The 22444-nt window shown below is 29.2% G+C and overlaps 1 protein-coding gene across 3 annotated transcripts in view; it reads left to right on the top strand.

Moving 5' to 3' along the window:
- The window catches only part of Dora (zinc finger SWIM domain-containing dorado), a 159700-nt gene that overhangs the window by 109888 nt on the left and 27368 nt on the right, over positions 1-22444 (top strand). For all 3 annotated transcript variants that reach the window (XM_035358942.2, XM_035358941.2, XM_035358940.2), the window contains 8 exons: positions 2031-2217; positions 4345-4428; positions 4623-4747; positions 8337-8653; positions 11784-11908; positions 16382-16577; positions 16680-16775; positions 19202-19485. In XM_035358942.2, the coding sequence (XP_035214833.1) occupies positions 2031-2217; positions 4345-4428; positions 4623-4747; positions 8337-8653; positions 11784-11908; positions 16382-16577; positions 16680-16775; positions 19202-19485 (1414 nt within the window). The remainder of the gene's footprint in view (positions 1-2030; positions 2218-4344; positions 4429-4622; positions 4748-8336; positions 8654-11783; positions 11909-16381; positions 16578-16679; positions 16776-19201; positions 19486-22444) is intronic.

Here is a 22444-nt window from a genome sequence, read left to right as displayed (position 1 = left end):
GGTGGGCTCAAATTACTGAGAAACCACTTTTTACATAAAGGATTTGTTTTAGAAGATGGAACTGTTTTAAATGTTTATATTATTAAAGAGAATTAAATTGTGTCACAAACTAAAACCAAATTATTTAATGGTCAAGGGAAACGAGAGACAAAAAGTAAGTATATATAATATGTTTTGATTTGAAATATTTCTAGATTGCATTTTAGAAGTTAATAGCGTAAAGCATATTTCAAATGAGAACTAATTCTGTTAAGTTATTGTTACAGTTATTTTTATTGTATCCTCTGTTATTATTGATTCGATTTTGTGCTAGCTTAGCATTCTAGATAAAATATTTATAAAGTATAATATTAAAGTAATTGGCATAAGAAGACCTGACCCCTTAACCCCCACTTTTGAAAAATTAAATAATTATTTTAGGTACTATGAATAAAATTGTTTTGTCTAAATTAAGATAACAATCTTACATGTATTTATTTAAATGAAATATTGATGTAAGCCTAAGTTACAAAATTATTTAAAAAAAAAAAAAATATATGTTATTATAATGAATCGGGAGAAAAATATGCTAATGTAAAATTTACAATTAGGCTGAAACTCAAACTTAGATTGCAGTAGTACAGTTCTCTTAGTTAACATGCAGATAAAGAAATGATTAGAAACAAACAGGCATTTAAAGAAAAAAAAAAAAAATCCCTGCAAATAATAAAAAGGAACTTTATGCTAAGAGTAGCGCATTTTATCTATTATTTTAAAATTGAGTAAGTACTATTAAATTTTTTAATGTTCAGTGTAAAATGCATACTGCAGTAACATTGTCTTTTCCAAATTATAGCTATCTTTCACACACAGCTCATTTTAAACGCTTATTCTTCAAATTTAAAACGCTAATTTCTATGTTGTCAATTCCATCTCCGCGCTCAGTGCCATCATTGCTACGTCATCACTCCTCACTGCCTGTTTCAGGGGGAACCGCTCTATGAGCTAGCCCTTCTCTTTAGTCCTGATACACAATATTGCAACAATGCAATAAAAGGATTTAAATGTTTATGGGTATTTACAACACTATGTATATCATGCAACTTGACATTGCTTTTCTAAAATGTTTTGCTTATTGAAATATTAATATTGCATGAAAAATTATTTGATTCTAATATAGTTTTGGATGTCAGTATGGATGTTTCATAAGTTTTCTTAAATTATAAAATTGTGAGGAAACTTACATAATGATTGGTGCATATGTTGATGATTGAAACTTACATAATGAAGTTTACAACTAGTTAGTCAATTAATCAGTTATAATTTACCTATATTTTTTTCTTGCTGGTTGAAGTAAGCAAGAAATTAAGTAATGCAGAGATACTAGAGATTAAAAAAATTCAACATTTACTCTAAAGTGAGTTTAGTTTCTAAATCTTGATGTCTGTAATCTGAAATGTTGAAAAGCTTCAACTGACTTTTAGGTTTATAATACGATCACTAAAAATTCCAATTAGCAATCTAAGTGTGACTTTCATAATTTTGAAATGTCATTTGATCTAATACAAAATGGTTAAATTTTTACATGTAAATGAAAAGATTTTGACATTCGCAAACAGTGTTCTACATGCATTGTGTTTTAAATATTTCATGTCAATGTATATGCATCATTTTATGTTCTTGAAAGTTGAAGCAGTCATAAGTTCAATTTAATACATCTCATAGTATGAAATACAATAAATGCATTGATTTGTAGTTGAATTATTAGAGTATACAAGTGACATTAATAAGAATAATAATTATTATGAATAATATTCGACATTGTCATTCTTTGTGTTCCTGCTTATTGGAAATTCAAGTACTGGCATAAAATAGGCAGTGAAAATGTATGACAACAAATCATTTTTAGCATTTACATTTGAAAAAAAAATTGTAATACATTATTTGCAAAATAAAATTGCTTTATTCATAAGAAAATTGAGCATTAAAAAATATTTTTGTTAATTTCTCTTGAAAATATTCAAGCATGTAAATACCAATTCTGATTTCAGGTAAAATTGGCTAATCAAGAGCAAGATCTTGTGTTGCTTTTGAAAAGGCTTCCACTTCTTGAGAAAGAAATGAATATCATAAGAGAAAGAGCCGAACAGCTGCGAGATGGAAAATTAGTTTCAAGAGGAGAAGCACTTTTGCCTCTTATGCTTGCTAGTTTCATCTTTGATGCTCTGACATTGCCAAGTAAATGTTTTAATTAGTATTTTTGAATTGAGTAAAATTTAATTTCTAAAATAAGCTTGTAAATGTAATGTAAGCAAACTCCCATTCATTCCTCCATGAGATTTAAAGGAGCTTTTAGAATATTAAGTGTTGTTATATTATGTATAAAAAATGTTTCTGTATATAATCAACATATGAATTGTGAGTATATACTGGTCATCAAGACAAATGACTACCTTTATGTTGAAGCAATACTAGTATTGCTTCAATATGGCATGGAAAATAGCCGCAAGCCTTTGTGGCATGGATTCTGCAAGTCCTTGGTAAGTGTCTGGGGAAGGATTGTACCAGGTTTGGGAACAGATGACACACAATCTGGCTTAGTCACTTAAATCAACAGACTTCCCATAGTCCCCTTCCATTTTTTAACATACATTAAATAACATTCTACCATGTCATGTGCCATCTATATCTCTTCAGCAAATGCATTCTAACAGTGCAGGAGAGGCTAATAATGTTTTAGATGGTCACTGTATGTCTTTATGATCTCTGAATTTTTTGTAATTTTTAAATTGATTTTATATAGATTTATTTTGCCCACTGCCTGTGGTCTATCTGGGTGTAGATTTTATTTAAAAAGATGAGGAAATTTTGTGTATTTGCTGTGAAAACAGTCTAAATTGATACAAAATGTTGAAATAAAATTGTGCTGCATGAAAGTTAAGGAATTTAATGTGATTAGGGCTTAGTAATTGCGTGCAATCCAGATAAATTTCTCAGTAAAAATAGTCTTTTCTGCCAATGGCATCTGCAAAACTTAATTCACCCCAAGTTCTATTCCTGATATTTTTCTGGAAATGTGTGTGTGTAATGTTAAATAAAAGCCAGTTTTGATTATTCATTCTTTTTTTTTATTAGTTTTTTATAAAGACCTATGCAGAGGCATCCTTTCTAAGCACATAATCCTAATATGCTTGCCATAATAAATTAATCAATTAATTCAAAAGATTCCTTTTTGTAATTGTAAAAATTTGGATGAAATTCAGGATTTTTTTTTTTTTTTTTTTTTTTTTTTTTTTTTTAAGTAAAAAGAATAATGTTCTACTAAAAGAGAATTTTATATTTGGTGCTTTACTTAGCTCATTTGTATTCAGAATGACTGCATGAAATATTCAAGCTACTTTTAAATGCAATAACTTTTTTGTGTAACTTAATATTGAGTTATTAATATGAGATGAAGCTTGTGAAATTTTTGATTTCCTTGTGAAAGATATTTTCTTAATAACAGTTTTTGATTAAAATATCTATTTCTTTTCATTTTTATCTGATAGTATCATTATTTTTTGATAAAAACGCTTGCTGTTATTTTTTAAAACCAATTAATAAATTTTAATGTATAATTTTCACTTTCACAGAAAAGTATTCATTACTACCAATACACAATTTTATTTTTCCTTTTAATTAAAATTGGAACATATTAGTCAATAAATTAAATCTTGCAAATTAGTTGATGTATGAGATTCCTCTAAGATTTTTCTGTAAGAATGTCCCAATAAAAATTGCTTTTATTCTTAATTCTTCATAAACTGTATAAGCGAGATTGTCAGACACTGATTGCTCTGTTTTAAGCTTATTTTTCTCCCCCCCTTTTTGTGTCTGTGTGTGTATGGCGGGGTGATAAATTATGTATTTCTTCAAAAATTTTTATTCCTATAAATTCTTCCAGCAATATCAAGAAGTGATTAGATGCTCTTAACTATATTCAAAATATGTACATTACCTTATTTGAAATGCAAACATTTTAAAATTTCAAGCAAGAGTATCTTGTGTAATAAAAATATTTTAATTTATCATCATTAATCATGTCATTTATTTATAATCATAACATAATTTCCTTAGGGGGGGGAAATCTTGTCTCAGTTATATTTATGATCTACTATTATTTTGTCCTATTAAATGTCATGTAATAAAAAATGCTGTTTTCATTTTGATTATTATTTGCACTGTCATTATTCCAAGTACTAGTTTGTATGCCTTTCTATTAATTATGGAAGACAAACACATTATTGCTGTGCCAAGATTGTATATTTTGATTTAGTTTCATTTTTACATGTCTACATCTCTAAAATAGCATTTTTAATGTAACAGATGCTCAAAACCGAGGAAATCCACCATCATGCAAATTACCTGGAGATGAGCAGCTTGGATTTGAAGCAGCTGTTGCAGCCTTAGGTGATTTTCTGCTCTTTCTTTTCTTTCTTTCTTTCTTTTTTTCTTTTTTTTTTTTTTTTTTCTTCTGGGGGGGGGAAAAAAAATTCTATTCCTATTTTGAAAATGTCTTTTTTATTTTGTATGTATTTGTCATGTTTTAGCATATAAGTGTTTATGATTTCCTGATATGGACTTATTATTTTCAAAATTTAAAGGTTTGAAAGCAAATGTGTCCGAAGCTGAACATCCGTTACTTTGTGAAGGCACTCGTCGTCAGAGGGGAGAATTGGCCATTACGTTATTGGTGACTTACAAGGATGATCAAGAAAAACTGGCAAAGGTATCAGTAACGCAAGAATCTTTTGGAAGTTCTTTATATTTTTTTATTTTTACATGTTTATTCTTTATCGACATATAGGAAAATAAATATCAGTTTGGAAATCTTGCAATAATTAGTCTCAAATAATCAGTACATTCCTTATCCATAGCTCATATAAGTGTTCTTTTAGAGATCTGAAAATGGTTTACTACTAACATAAACTTCAAATGATGTCCATAGATTTGTTCTATGAGTGATAGTATGTGCTGTTAAAAAACAATGAGTCTGATTAAAAATATCTGAGAAAAATCTGAAAAATAAATATGTTCATATTAAAATGTGTTCTTTGAAATTGTATTCTATTCCATTTGAAATTTTAGCCTCATGTATCTTAATTTTTGAATGCAAAGCTCTTAAATTATTTAGATTTAAGTGACCACACCTTTCATATAATAATATTAATGTACTGTTTTGCATATTTGCCTTAACAATGTGTAATACTGTAAATTTCAGGCACATCTTGTTGATTTCCAACATACAACCCATTTTTAGTTGCTTGCAAAACAAAGTGTTTTTTATGAGCATTAACCCATGCATAATTATTTCTGAAATCCACCCACTGCATCACTAAGTTAACTGAAGTGAAGTTCATTTTTAGCTGGCGACTGTGTGATACAGTAATAATAGTTTTATGCTTTGTGCTGTTAAATTAAGACTTGCTTAAATTTCAACTCTACCTTTAATATTTGCTAACTGAGCTTAATTTTTTATATCAGCTATTGATGTGAATTTGCTTCAGTCATTGCATTTGTGTATAGTAGTTCCTGAATCAAAACATTAACCCTTTGTTGCATCATGTCCACTATAGTAGACAAAAGTTTAAATTTGTTTATTCTTCTGTTAAATGCCTTAACAGATTCCATTCCTGTGTTTATTAATTCTATATTATTAGAACTTTCAACTGTCGATTATAGATGGCTGTATAGCATCACTAAATAAAGCATTGCTATTTAGAAAGTGGTTGCTACTTCTGTTTTCAAGGTAGTACAATTTCTCATAGTAAACATTATATAATATTGCTTACATTTTCTTATACTGCAATTTTTTATTCCTAATTAGTAATTTTAGACATTTTATTTTAAATGTCAGTTTGAGAAAATTGGGGAGTGGGTAGATAAAAATCTATTGAAAAGAGTGAATTGAAACCCAAATGTACTATTATATCAAGCCCAAACACCACTGGAAATGTTTATGTTTGGCAAGAAATTTCTAGAACATTTGAATCCAATAGGTACAGGTTACAAAATCGTAGCAAAATGAATTCAATCACAATCGACGAAATGAAGGTATTTGGGGGATCTGTACATACATGTCAGTTGTAGATTTACCATTTAGAAGATGGTGATGATCGCTGCAAACAAAGCAGGAAATGATTTCAAATGCAATGACCGTAAATCGTTGGTAAGAGATTTGTATGCATGTACGTATATGCATGCTGTAGCAAACTGTAGCAATCATTTAAAATGAAATTTGAATAAAATTATTTTTTTTAATTTTTACTGAAGTTATTTTAAATATAAAAAATACAAATGTTTTCGTTTAACTTCTTTAGATTATTTGTGTGCAACAAAGGTTAATTTTGTGTTCCTAATTCTTGCATTGTACTGACAGTGTTAAACAAACAACTTGTTTATTATTTTCTTCATTAGAATTTTTGCTTTTATTTTTTCTTATTCCTATGCTTTATGTTCTTTCCTGTTCCAATTATAACACCTGAATGCTTTAGGCTTCACATTCTTAGAAGCACTTATTTTTTCATTGTAATTTTACATTTGGTAACTAAAGCAGCATGAATTCAGCTTTTTTTTAAAAAATTCAAATTGACAACTTGTCTTTTAGTAACATTAAGTCTTTTAGTCTTTAGTAACATTAATAGTCTTTTAATAACATTAAGAAGGTTAAAGTCTGCAGCTGATTATGGGATTCTATCACAATTCAAAAATTGGGAATTCTTTACTTAGCATATCACAGTAGCAAAATAAACACAGATTTTTCTGATATTTCAGAACTTATGTCTTCAAGTTTCTGTGAAGTTTCAAAGTAATTGTTTAAATCTTAAGACGCACTTTTGTTATGGGCATATTTGGTTGATGAATTTCACGTAATTTCATCTAAGCTTCATACAAAATTTTACGTCTTTTCATGTGCACTCAACTGTTGATTTAATGCTAAGAATAATAATTGATAAAGCTTTTTGATCCTTTTGACCCCCCCCCTTTTTGTTCAATTCTGTTAGTTTTGGTAACTTCTTCTGGCTTTATTAACTGCCCATGTGCCACTTCTCAAAGTTTTTGACTGGATTAAAACTGTTTTTCTTTTTTTATCTACCTTCTCAGTTTGTAAATTGGGGTTCATCATTGTTAACTGCGTATGTGCCACTTCTGAAAGTTTCCACTGGATTACAACTGTTTTTGCTCTTTTATCTAACTTCTCAATTTGTAAATTGGGAGTCGATTATTCTTATCTACTTCAACTTTCCATAAAGCCAAGAAAAAGTGCTTTTATTTACCTTGTCTTTCCCCCCAAGTGTAGGAATATGTGCGTAGATCGTATACACAGATATATGTAGATCTATACATGTGTTGATATCCAAGTGTACATAGTATGTATATAAATATCCTCTTATGCATAGATCTCCAGGTGCTCTGAGCTGTGTTGCAGGATACAAATAGGGGGAATACAAAGTATGAGGGCTGTCTGACAAGTTTCCAACCTAACTAAGAAAAAAAATTTTTTTCCTCTAAAATTATTTTTTCTTTTTGACATAGTCTCCTTGTAAGTCAATACATTTATCCCAGTGATGCCCCCATCCTTTTAATCCATCCAAATAATGCATGGAATCTTTCTCTGCAAAATAGTTACTAATGAAGTTCATAACTTCCTCATTTGACGAAAATCTTTGTCCTCTGAGTGCTTCTTTTAGCTTAGGGAACAAAAAAAAAGTCACTTGTGGCCAGGTCTGAGGAATAGGGTGGGTGGTCAAGCAGTTCAAACCGTAATTCGTGGATTTTCACCATCTCAACCGCTGAGGTGTGAGACAGAGCATTGTCTTGGTGAAACAATTTTTTTTCTTTTTGCAAATGTGGTCGTTTTTCTGCAATTTATGCCTTCAGCTTGTCAATTAGTGGTGCATAATATGCTCCGGTAATGGTTTTTCCCTTTTCAAGATAATCCATTAAGACAGTTCCATGGCTATCCCAGAAAACCATCGCCATCATTTTCCCAGCAGAAGAAACAGTTTGTGCCTTTTTTGGAGCCAATTCTCCCTTTGCCACGCACTGTTTTGACTGTGTTTTTGTTTCTGGGCTGTAATGAGGAATCCAGGCTTCATCTACGGTGGTTAATCGTTGAAGAAACTACAATTTATTATGATATCTGCGCAAAAATTCAGATTGTGGGAATAAATCAACAAGGAGTTTAATTTACCTGTCTAGAAAAGATTGAGTGATCTATTGGAGTTTTATTGTACTTTTTACAATTTTATAGTATTATATTATTGTATTTTTTTTAATATGCAACTAGAAATTTAATTGTGATCTCATAATTTTAGATTATGGAGAAGCTTTTGGACAAAGAAGTTCATCAGATGTATAAAGCTCCTGCTTCTTCATTGTATTATTCTTCTGCCGCTAGTTCACAACAAAATGGCAATTCTGTTCCTTCAGATGATAAGGCTGTAAATGATGAAATTGTGACAAGAGATTCTGATGAAACTGAACTCCATGAAGAAACTGAAAATGGAAATACAGTTAGTGAAAATCAGAGAGATATTGATCAACCTTCAACAGTTCGCCCACGTAGCTTACCATCCGCTCAAAATTCAACTGCTGGTAGTACTCGTATTAGAGATCTGCGACAATCACATAGGTATGTTTTTTAATAGCTGTGTGTGTGTTTGTTTATTTATATCAGAAATAAAAAATGTGATAATTATTGAAATAGACTGATAACTTACTGTATTTTGTTTTTCTTTTTTTACATTTTTAATTAATTTTTTTCAGAGCTGTAATTTTCAGCATACTCTTTGCTTTGTATGCTGTTCGGAACATTATTATTATTTGGCAATTACGATGTCGAAGTACGCGTGAATAAATGACTGAAATATTTAAAAATTTTCTGAGATCTAAATTTAAGGAAGTCTGTTAACTTTATGAACAATTTCATGGAATGTGCATTTTTTCCATGAAATTGATGATTAGATTCTAATCATAATAATGTAGGAGTAGCATTAACGATTTCCCTATATAGCGTATATGAATATGTACCATGTCTTTAGTTTTAAATGTACAGGAATAACTCATATTTTCAAACCAATTTGTCCCTGTGTATTATTCATAAAATATATCATAAGTATAATTAATGAGTTCAAATGTTGTATTTAACTTTAGTGAAATGTCAGGGATTTTGAACTGGATGAAAAATTTTTTCAAATTCAAAAACAGTTATTATTTTCAAAAGATAAATTTTTAGGTTGAAAATTTCCTTAAAGTAGCATAAATTGTAGTATTTCGTTTTTATGTTACAAGCTGAGAAGAATACATGGAGAGGCTTTTCTCTCAGTTGAAATTTAGCCAGAAAAGGTAAAAGGCTGGCAAATAGTACACAGGGCTTAGAAACATAAATGTGCATATGCAAGATGCTTTAGCTGATTATGTAGAAAACACCACACCTGATTTAGATAATATCTCATAATAATAAAATGTACACTACAGCCACCATTTCCTTATCCTGTCTTTATTTTTGCAACCAGTAGTCCTAGACATATACTTCCAGTTACAAAAATTTTTAAATGATTTGAAGATTCATGTTTGGGCATTTTTGTATTTTAAGAAGCCAATTTTATAAATATTAAGAAATGTAACTTTTTATGCATTCTTCCATTCCCTGTGCTTTTATTTAGGAAAATTTTGTACTTCTTATAGAATTAAAAAAAAAAAAAGTTTCATTCTTGCATAATATAAAAAATAAACACAAAAGTTGGACTCTCACATAAAAAAAATTGACTGAGCTATTTGGTATTAAAGTCGAATATCTTATTCAGGGACCATACACAAATTGAAGAATGAAATGTTTGCAATTGTACTTACTCAAATTATCAGTTTAGGAAAAGGTTTCTGATGTTAAGAGATTAAGTGATGTGCATTTTTATGCATGTTCTAGGAAGTTGGCTTTAGTATTGGTCAACTTGTATTATTTCCAGTAATGAAAAATATTTGTAACTTGATGAATTTTCATATACTTATTATGTTTCTAAAGTAATGAAATTTCATGAGAATATTATAAGATATTTTTTAAAACTTATAAATTATTTGCGTGAAAATTCTTTCGGCATATCGAAGGTAAAAATATTGTAAATTAAAGGCACTATTAAATCATAAAACATTATTGAATGTCTCTTAAGGGGGAAAACTTATCAAACTCAAATAATTCTAATTTATTTTTTAAGACCTTTCAATTCGAATTGGAAATAATGTCTGGAATGGAAAATTTTGAAATTTTTGTCAATTTTCATCATACGGAAATCAAATTTTTTTGTGTTTTATTTTTTTTTTAATATATAAAGTGTGCAGTATTTTCCCAACTATAAGTGTAGGACTGTAAGAACATATAAAAAGTTTTATTCCATAATTTTTACAATAATTTCTTTAAATTTAAAAATGACAAAACATAAATATCTGCGCCATTTGAAACATTTTTGCAACTGAAAGCATATATCTACAGTCAATGACTGACAGATACTATATACTAGTTAACTAAATATGAAATTTTTTTCCATGCTGAGTTTTGGGTACTTTACTGTTAGTGAGATAGCTCTCATCACCAAGCAAATGTTGACATTGAATGTATGTCTAGTAAAAGAGATGAATTTACTAATAATAGTTTATAATTTTATAATTATATGAAAATAAATTTATAATTATTTCTGCAGTAACATACAAAACAAATTAAATAATTATCTGGTGGAGTTCTTATTCATATACTAATATGATATTTCATTGTATTTTTCCCCCACAGACTTATTTGCCCAATAAGAAAATGATCATTACAATTTAAGATTCTATAAATATATATATATATATATATATTTGGTTTATTTCATTATGGCAAAATACACTAGGGCTATCTGCCTATGTGGACAGATGCGTTCTTGGGTGACTTTCTAAGGGAAACTGGCTTGTATCCACATTACACAGGGAGGAAACCATGAAAATATCTATACAGCCAGCCCATTCAGCTGACATTGAACCCAGGTCGAATTACCAGTGTTCAGTGACTTCACTACTCAGCCGCTAACAGGCACATATATTTTTTATAATTAAATAAATAGTTTTTAGGAGTAGTGATTTAAACAGGCCTTAGCTTATACAAAATTTTGTTTTACTTTCTTTCATTCTAGTAGCAAGAGGAGCTACTAGAATGAAAGAAAGTAAAACAAATTTCCTGAACTGGTAGCTTTTGGCAAAGGAAGCTTGGCCCACATTAATACCAAAAGTTTTTATCGGAATTTTATATATGAATTTACATTTATAATATAATTCCATATAAGGTAAATATTTAAAATGATGAGCAATATGGTAATATTATACTGCACAAAATATAAGTATAATAATAATATTAGTGAAGTTAGTCAAAGATCAATTTCTTTCAAATGATTTTCTTCGTTATCAAATAACCTTGCCAACCCTGCTGTGAATAATCATTTTCAAAATTTTTCTTCAGCCTGCTGCCATTTGCATTACATTAAATTTTGTATTTGAGATGAGAAAGGAATGTATCATTTCTGAAATTTCAGGTGAACAAAATTCATAAGAGTAGTTTAAATTATATAAAAAATAAACATATTTAAATTATTAATATGATAGTACTACATATCAATAAAGTATACTAATATAAATGTAAAATAAATTTAAAAAATTTTATTACTTTAGATAGCATAAAAATTTTATTATTTGTTTTTAAAACTTTTATGTAACAAGTTTGTTATACTGTGTTATAGAACCAGTGAAGATAATGGTGAGCATAGTGAAGGAGCATCAAGCCCTGGCTGGGAAGAAGATTACAAAGCTTGGGAAGCTAAATTCCGATGCACTAATTTTAGAACTACTAAAAAGCATTCAGGAGGTAAAATCTACTTTACAAATTAAGTGTAATAATGGATTTTAAAAAAGCACATACTATTTGTTTTGATTGGTTATATTTTCACTTTTTATTGTCTTATTTCCCCCCCCCTCCCTAAATTTGTAATGATGATTTGTAATTAGGCTCAAACTATTTAAGAGTGTCGAAGTTAGTTTAAAATTAGGTAGAAATTGAATTATTGAATCAATATATTAGTTGCTTCATTAATATTTAACCCTATGAGCCTCAATATTTTTTAGATTTACTCTTTGATTGTTGTATGCTTATATCGTTTTAACCTCATTTTGTGTTATGATTTCCTGTACTGTACCTTTTTATAATTTTCGAGTTATGAGAATAATTTAGATAATTACAGAAAATAAGATATCAAAATATCATTTAACAGCAAAATAATGAATATCAAGTAAAAGGAAATGTGAGTAATGAAATTCTGCTCACTTATCGTGTTAAATAAGGTGCATTACAAAGCACTTTTCTGTTATGCATGCTTTTATTTGTATCTTCACACTGATGCTTTTGTTGAGTTTTTCCTGTTAACGGAAGCTTTATGAAATGTTTCTTATGAACTCGAGCAGTGAGACTACATTTTTCCTCTCAGAATGTACTGAATATAAAATGTGTTGATATTAATGCCAACCAAAAATTGAATGTTTCTAATTATTAAAATCATTGTATTGATAACTTAGCCCCCCCCTCAATTTAATGATGTAACTTTTTTGATTACTATAAAGAAAAGTTTGTACTTTCCTTAAAAAAAATACACTAGTTAGAGGACTAGTGAAAATTTTAGCTGCTAATATTCTGCAGATAGGCAGTTAAAAAAATAATAAAAAAAAGGGGGGTGTCAATGGGATTTGGCAGTATAGCAATATTTGGTCACTTTCCAAATTTTTAAAACATAATCTTAGAAATATGGGTCTTGGAAAAGTGCTAAGCTAATCAATTCAGGTGATGAAAATGTAAAACAATAAATGAATAGGTAAAAAAGATGTACTTGTCCATAATAACTTAAAAATGAAAGGTTAAATGAACTGATGAAAATTTAGTTTTTGAAAAATTAGACCCGAATGCAAGAACTTCTGAAAGTCATTTTACTGTAAGAAAATGTCTCATATTGTAGTCCTTTTAATACTACACATTTTACAGAATAAAAAAAACTGCACACTTTTTGCAATAAGTACACTGACTACAAGTCAAATGTATAACCCAGAATAGGTGCATTAAAAAGGATTAAAGTAATAATCTTTTTCATACCAGCTGTTTCTGATGAAATAAATCAAATTACAAGTTTGGCAACTGCAATCGGTGTAAAATGAGTCTACTGTTTATTTAAATGGACAAATCTTTGAGATTTTCCAGCTGTGATAGGTATGCCTTTGCAGGAATTTGCATGCTATGAATGTTCTTCCACGTGGTTATCTAATGAGGCAGTAGGGACAGATTGTGTATAATAGTTTGTATAATTGTATGTAATTTAGATATTCATTCCCCTATTAAAATGAATGGTTCGAAAGTTACTCATTTCTGAGTAATCTGAATAATTCAAGAATCACTATATGAGAAACTTTTTGAACAGAATTTTTCCAAACTTGAAAACTATTTGCCAAAAGGTTTGCATTAAGGTGTAGTTTTTTTTAGGAAAATATTTAGAATCTTTCGGCGAGGAGTATGATTTTTTTAAATCTAGTCTTGATTTTTAAAAGAAGATAAATATAGAAGAAACAGCGTTGAATTTGGAGTATATTTAAAATGTGAACTTTTTGTAGCTTGTTTTCTTTCTTTCTTTCTTTCTTTCTCTCTCTTTTTTTTTTTTTTTTTTTTTCCTTATCTAATCCATTTTTCTCAGTTAGTAGCATAAATTTTATACATTCTCTTTTGTGCAGTATAGCTCCAAAGTATCCTGCTTATTTAAGAAAGATGATAAACAAAGGAGATATTAATTTGCCATTTTATGAATGGTAAATATAAATCATATTTGAATGTCATTGAACTGGCAGATTGTGCAGCCCTTTCAGTTTACTTTGATCTAAGTAATCAAAAGTACATCGCTAATGAATTATCCATTTTAAATATGTGTTCATTATTTAGTTGGACTTATATGTGTTCATTGTTTAATTGCAAATGTTTTATGAAAATACTCCATCATCCACTGAAGCAAATGCAGTTTTCTAAATCCTAATATTTTTGTAGATGTGAAATTTTCTTTTTTATTTACCTGCTCTCAATATAAAATTAATGTTTATATTTGCTCAGCAGCAGCATATATAAAATGTACCAGTTGTACAGATTTAAAGCTGCTCGATATTTCAAATCAAAGTAATGGACATTTCAATCAAATCATTCAATGTCTTTTGGCATTCTGAAATTTTATAAATACAAATATCTGGATTTCTTTTAAATTTGTCATGCACTCACTAATCTTTTGGAGTTCTTTTCTTTCAATAACATAAATATTTCAAACTTTTCACTTGCTTATTTTGGGCACATTGCAAGTTATGTTTTGTATTTTCTGTTATACCATGTCAAAATTTTACTGCATTTTCCTCATGACTTTTGAATATAAGCTTTGATGTTTGTATTTGCTTTTTTTATCCTGCCATTTTGTAACTTAATGAAAATATCTCTAAATTCATGTAAAAGTTTATAAGCTAATTCATTTTACAGAGTCTCTGTCTTCATTTAAAGATTTTCTCATGAACCATAATTTCTTCTAGAATTTCGTAGTCTTTTGAAATCTCAAAAATCAGATTTTTGCTTTTAATATCCTATGTAAAATCTGTTAATTTAAAATACTTCATTGGATTTTAAAACAAGAGCCAGATGCTTTGTATACACACCTTTAAATGAATGTTTTGTAATTAGAAGTTTAATATAGTGTTTCTGTAATTTTTAGACTTTTTTTTAGTTTGAATGCAAGATCAACTAAACTTATTGGCAGCACACAAAAATATAATATTTAAAAAAAGGGAGGGGGATAGTAATTCACTTTTAATTGATTGCATATAAGGTCAATATGATTAAAATTACCTGAAAAAAAACTGCATTGTTTTACTAGGTGAAATGTGAATACTTGGCCAAAGTCTTTCTTGAAACAAAACAGTTCTTAAAATGTGCCAAATCCCAAGAGAATTTTTGTTTTTGATGACTAAAATCTTTATTTTTTTTAGTTTATTTTTGTTTCTTGTGTAAGAATTAAAAATTACGTTTTCTTTTTCAGTATGCAGAAGCAACTGTATTTTTCTTTCCAGATCAATTAAAGATCAATAAAGTGCATAGTGAAATATTACTGAAAATTGAGAAAATATTTTCATTAAAATAAGGAAGACATGAAAATAAAGCAATATGTCAAAAATTCAAAATGCTTTTTTGTTTAAAAGCATTTATTTTTAATACATATTTATGTATTTGGTGTACAGTAATATTTCCACACTCCATGTATAGAATTTTTTCTGTATTTGACTAGTATAAAAGATTTATATTAGACTTAAAATAAGCCTTTATTTCAGCTTTGTGTGATTAAGAAAATTTGATAAACAGCAAATTTATAATTTCTGTAGTAATATAGTAATTTATAATAATAATGTAAATAGTCAGTATATGCATATAATTAATTATATGGATGAAGACTATTCTTATATCAGGACAGTAATTATTCATTTTCTTCATGCCTTGGATATGTATAGCAATATTCATAAATACTCATTGTTTTGGAAAAGTTTGTAATGAAATGATAACAAATGATTCTTAGTTATGTGCAGGTTACATTATTAGAATATGACAATTCTTATTCATCAAAACTAATCTTTAAGTAATTTTTATACGTAAGTTTTGAGTGATTCTCAATGTAATTTGGAATATCTCTTTCAAAATAACTAGGTCTCATAGAAATGTTAACATTTTACCGACTGCTAGCAGTTCAACAGCATACGCACGTCCGACCAGCTGCTCAGATTCTCGCTGCTGTCACTTTCGTCACCTATCACTTCCTGAATAACTGTCAGGACAATCTGATAAATCATCTAAGTAAAACTCTCCAGTATAATTTTTTTTTTTTTTTTTTTGCTCATCATGAATGGTAAATTTTCTTAAAACAGTGTGAAAATGTGGGAGTTTACGAAGCAACACACTTAATGCAACTGAGCAATGTACCTCAATACTAATAATAAAATGCAGATGATATAGCGAATGGCAATTGTTTATCGCCATGGCTACCAATTGACAGGCTATTTTTAGGTAGCTCTGAGAAAAAAAGCGATTAATAGGCTATCGGTCGGTAGGCGTTAGCGAAAAAATGCCCATTAATATGCTATCGGTTGGTAGGTGTTGGTGATAAAAAGCTGATTAATAAGTGATTGGTCGGTAAAGTGTTAAGTAAATCAAGTACAAAATCACAAAAATGAATGTACTTGCATGCAATCTATGCATTTGCATAACTACTTGCATTAATTTCTTTAGGTATGGCTAGCATTGATAGTAGTGCTCCAGAAACTACATCTAGTGATAATTCACCTACAGTAGTGAGACGCAGCACATGGTTGAAACAGTGTGGGCCTGGTAGTGATAGTGGTAGCAGTGGAGAAAGTAGTGATTCATTTGCATCAAGTTCATCTGAAGATAAAGCTCCACGCTCCAAGTCTAGAGAAGGAGAAAGGTTTTGCATGTTTTTACAGTATTTAAAATTTATACTATTTTAACAATAGCTTTCTCTTTCTGTCATCTTTCTTTTTCAATTCATTTTGATGTTTATTTTCAGCCTTCCTGTTATGATGCTTAATAACAGGTTGCCAACTAACTTTCCATCCCCTGAAAACAATGTTCGGGCTAATACTCCAAACATAAAAAATACAAGGTATGTTTTGAATTTATGTATTTTTCTGAAAATATTGTATAGTTGAAATTTAGATGTGTAAAAGCTCTTATTATAAGAAATTGCAAGAAATGTAAAATTTTACCTTCTCTGATGGTGGCACAAGAGTATAAGCATCACAGCCAAATACACGCATCTTTGTTAAATCAGGATTTTCACCATACTTCAGAAAATGAGGAACACGATTGTCAGTTGAACTATTTGGGAGTTGATTATTTATGTAAGCAGCCGTAAGTACTGCTTCACCTCAAAGGAACTTTGGAAATTTGCTTCAAGTAATCATTGCTCTAGCTTTTTCCAGTACAGTTCTATTTGCTCCTTCAGCAACACCATTTAGAAAAGGTGTATAGGGAGGTGCAGGATCTATTTTTACACCTGCTCTTTTATAACTTCATAAAGTTCTCCACTGACATATTCTTTGGCATTGTCACAGCACAGTTTTGTGACAGTTGGATTCAATTTAAAGAATAGTGTAAGCTCATCAACAATGTCACTTTGTCTTTTGAGCAGTCTGATTTCCATAAATCGCGAGTAGTCATCAATTATAGTCATGAAATACTTTTCTCCATGGAGTGTTTGAGGCTCTATTGGACCACATATATCAGTGTGTATAGTTATAAGCGGTTTGGATTCTTTTATGCAAAGACCCTTTCATATTGGCAAAGCACTTTGTTTGGCATGAACACATACTTCACAAAAAGTTTCTTTTGCAGGAAGATTCATTAGTTTTAATTTTTGATCATAACAGTGTCCTAATCTTCTTTGCCATAAATCATCATTCTTTACTGCTAAAGCTGTAAATAGTTTTGGTGAAAAATCACTAAAATATTGTCCGCATTTATCCAAATATCCAAATCTAAAACGTTTGTTTTTGTTTTCAATGTAAGCTATTTCATTTTTAAAAATGATGCTCAAACCTGCTGCTTCAATATTTTTAACAGAAATTAATTATCTATTTAATTTTGGAACGTAAAGAACATCTTTTAACATTATTTCAACACCATTCTTACTTTTGCTGCAAATGTCACCAATTCCTTCTACTTCTAAAACCCCCGATTTAGACGCGCATTTAACAGTTCCAGTCTTAGGCTTAATTGAGGTAAACCATTCCTTGTGAGAAGTTGCACCAGAATCAATAATAAATTGATCATGCACAAGATTTCCAGCCATAAAAGATGTTGCAGGTAATGCATACTTTATTACTATTAGAATTTACCTGCTTTTTAGAATTATCAAAACATTCATTTTTGAAACGACCAGTTTTCCCACAGCTATGACAGATACAGTTCTTTTTTCTACAGAATTTAGCAGAATGTCCTTTTCTTTTACAATAAGTACAAAACAGTTCTTTATGAGCACTAATAAAAACAGAATTGTCCATATTTGGTTTAGAATACTTATTTTCACTTTTATAATCGAACATAAGAGATTCACAATCAATATGTCTGCTTGTAACAAAATGCAAACTCAAATTATCACTTAATTGATTTTCTAGTGATGCCTTAACATTTTCATGTTCCTTTGGCAAAGACATTAAAATGTAAATAATAACATCAAAGTCACTTACTACGCGTAGATTACTAACCAAGTTCATTGTGTTGTCGATATGCTGTCTCATTGACACATCTTTATTATGGTAGCTAAACGTTTACGCGTTAAAATTTGACTCACTGCTCCTTTAGCACTATATGTAGCTTGTGGAGTTTCATACTGTTTTGAAAAAAAAGTGTCTGACAAAGAAGACGATTTGACTTAGATGACTATTTTAATTAGTAGTAAGTATTTCTGAAATTATAAATCCAAATTTATGTGTGACATATGTTGCCCTCTACATTAATTTTTAAAACCGTTTTCTGTGTTATAAAATATAATACACATAAATATATTAGAAACTTAAGATCATTTTTCAGTAGTATTTTTACTGTATTGTTTGCTACTTATCTGTGTGATTAATTTCTATATATTAATAAGCCATGAAATGAAAGGGAAGAAGAAAATTTTATCATAAATAATGAATTATACCTTAATTTGCACTAAACTGATGTCAAATGTAGGAATAACTGATAGACTAAAATCTCTATAGTTGTTATGTATTAATAAAAAGTTTTAAATGGAAATAAAAGTAAAACTCTGAGTAATAAAGGAATGCATTATAATCTCAAACTATAAGTAATAAATAATTCAAACAGAAACAAATCTGAAATTACCAAAGGCTATAACTGTACAGTTTGAATACAAAAGATGGCAAAATATTAATAGTCATGTTCAAAGAAATGAGTCCTATCACACAAGTTCAGAATCCTTTTAGAAATTTGAATAGTGATCTGAGAGAGGATCCATTGCATATATTTATGACCTATTTTACTGTATGTGCATTATTCATTTTACAAATAGACTATTTTAAATAGGTTTAAAGGAAAGCGGGCATATCCTAGCATGCCAAACCAGCCCAGTGAAGCATCGGCTCATTTTATGTTTGAGCTTGCTAAAACTGTCCTCACCAAAGCTGGTGGAAATAGTTCCACTGCAGTGTTGTTTACTCAGCCTTCAGCCAGTCAGAATCATCGAGGCCCACACCGAGCATTGCATATGTGTGCTTTCCAGATTGGGTTATATGCACTAGGCTTACATAATGCAGTGTCACCAAACTGGCTGTCTCGCACGTATTCATCTCATGTATCGTGGATCACAGGTTTGGGTTTTTCTTTTTTGTAAGATTGTATGCACAATCCAAATGAAATTATGATTCTTTCATGATAATTTTAGAACATTGTTTGATATATTCTGTGTAACTATCTGATTATATATATATATATATATATATATATATATATATGTAATGTTTTCAGTTATTTTCCTTTGCTTTTATTATGACATATATATATATATATTCTGTTATCTGATATTTTTTATGTTCTGTATAATTTTGTATTTTGTTTTATTATTTTCAAAATCACTAACTCTGCACAAAATTTATAATAAATGTTCTAGTGCTTTAAAGTATGATTTATGTATAATTAATTTTTTGAACTGAATACTTTATTAGTGTTTTAATGATCATAAAAATTTATTTTTAAGTTGATTTTTTCAGTGGCAGATTACAGCTGAATTTAGTTAAGAAAAATATATATGTTTTCAGTTTTTCATATTTCCTTTAAAATTCATCATTCTGCCAAAATGGATTGTGAAGAACCCTAATAAAATTTTGCCAGGTTATTAGACATTTCTACAATAAAGCAGTAAAATTCTATTTAATTGTTACCTTAGTGCAGTGATAATGGAGCATTTATTGACGAGTCTTTGAGCTAAATTATCACAATTTAAAGAACGTACTGAGTCAAAGGAATGAAATAGAGAAGTACATATTCATTGCTGTGTTTTGATAGGATGTGTCAGACTTTTTCATTTTAAATACTTGATTAAAAGAAATGTGAGATAAAATATATATGTTTCATTAAAAAGATAAAGAAATTGTGGATATGTGTATAATTTCTTTTATGTTTATATATAATAAAACTGCGGTTCAGTTGGACGACATGAATGATTTCATTATGAGTGTGGCTTAAACTTGCATTAAATTTTTGGTGAAACAGGATTTATCCTTTGATTCACTGTGAACATAGAATAACAATCCCATGTAGATTTCTTCATAATTAAAACTGGCCGAAAAATGTAATGACCGAACAATTTCGGAGGCACTGAATGTAAGAACACTGAGATGCAGATGCGTAGAAATGCTGATGGTGTAGAGATACACGATGCTTAGAGCGTCCATCCATTTTGATGAAGAAGAAGTCGAGCTGGATTAAATTCTATATTTATTTAAATTCACATTTTGTGGCCACAATTCACTTGGCACTCCAATCGTTCCTATTTCCAGACGAATTTTTATACTATAGCGACAGAAGTGAATATAGATGATTGCAGTAGTATCTTAACAGGATGAAATCTTAAGCGAAAGGAGAGAGTGCCGCAATAGTAATGCAGAGGAAGAAGGGAGTGAGTCGAAATGTTTCAGTTCGAGTTAGTTTTGACTTACAATTATTTTTATTTGGCAAGAGATATCTGCATTAAGCATTACATAAGATCGCGGGATTAATTTGAATGATGCAGTTTAGACTTACAGTGCCATTTTGAGGACAGAGAGATGAAGTTCTCAAATGAAATAAAAATAAAAGAGGTTATAGTGAATTAATTAAATTTAGAAGTTCACTTTCATATTTCTTATCTTTATTGAGAAGTGCTAAATTTGAGTTTTGAGCTAAATTATCAGAATTGAAATTCAAATAACATATTGAGTCAAAGAAATGAAAAGTATATATTCATTGCTGTGTTTTGATAGGATGTGTTAGACCTTTTTCATTTTAAACACCTGATTTAAAGAAATGTGAGATAAAACATGTAGATTTCATTAAAAAGATAAAAGAAATTATAGGTATGGATATAATTATATATGTATGTGTGTGATGTACCAGCTTTTGTCCGGAATAAATAGATTTATGAAGAATCATAAATGTAGTCGTAGCTTAAGTTATAAAATGATAAGTTTAAAAAACAGGATCCATTTATTATTATTCAGGAGAAATAGCAGTTATAAAATCAGATATCCGGAGTAAATAAAAAGAATTACTAATAATTTTTTGTATGAAGTTTACTGCATCGTTACATTAAAGAAAAAGACCCCGATATTCCTTTGCGAGTCCTTTTATAGCCTCTGGAAAGGCGGAGTTTACAAGAAATGACGTCAGCCATTCCAGGTCGCTTTAAATATTTCCAGAACATTCTATAACTGTACGTGTAAAAAAGGCGAAAAAACAACTTGACTACGGGGCTGTGAATTTAATTCCACGTACTTTCAAATAAGAGACCGTCGCCATTAAAAAATGAAAAGAACATACAATTAGAATTTTAAGTGTATTCTTGACTATGGAATTTTATTATTACATATATATATATATAAACTATGAATAACACTGAAACTTAATAAGGTAGAGAATCACAAAAAATATGTTATTTTTTGTATATAAAACTTAATTACCTGTTTATATAAAATTTTCAATTAAAAAGCTCAATTAAAAACTATTAAGAAGCTTATTTCTTTGATGTGTATAATGCTTTAACTATTATTAATCTACAGGGTCATTATCACATTTTTTCCACATTGCACTGAAAATCACATAAAAATTGCATGATTCAAACTAGTGATGAAAATCTTTAATTTCATCATTAAATTTCATCTCTTGGAGATTTGAACTGGCAGAATTTGATCCTACAATAGATTTTATGAGTAGTAGGATATATCATAATCTCATATGGTGATATTCTTTTCATGTTCCTGCTTTTGTGTTGCACTTTTCATATTTTGCATTGAATGTGTATCTTATTTACATAATTATTTTCTCTTGAACCCTTAAATTGCACCAACCATTCAAATCTCCAATTTGATTGCGATTAATTTTCACCTGCTGGTGATATGTAAACAAGCTGTCTGTCAAAATTATGACTTGAATTCTAAAGCACAAAATGCTTCGTTAGAATCGATTCTAGATGGTTATCATTCTTTCGTAAAAGCAAATTCAAAATTCAAGTTATTCCTTATTGTACTAATAATTTTAGATTTTTAACTATGGTATCAAAATGTGAATAACGGC

Source organism: Stegodyphus dumicola, chromosome 2 (assembly GCF_044657685.1).
Source record: "Stegodyphus dumicola isolate Sdum_Otavi_A_Nest chromosome 2, ASM4465768v1".
Taxonomy (NCBI): Eukaryota; Metazoa; Arthropoda; class Arachnida; order Araneae; family Eresidae; genus Stegodyphus; species Stegodyphus dumicola.
The sequence above is the reverse complement of the archived record's forward strand: the minus strand, read 5'-3'. Positions and strand labels throughout refer to the sequence as shown.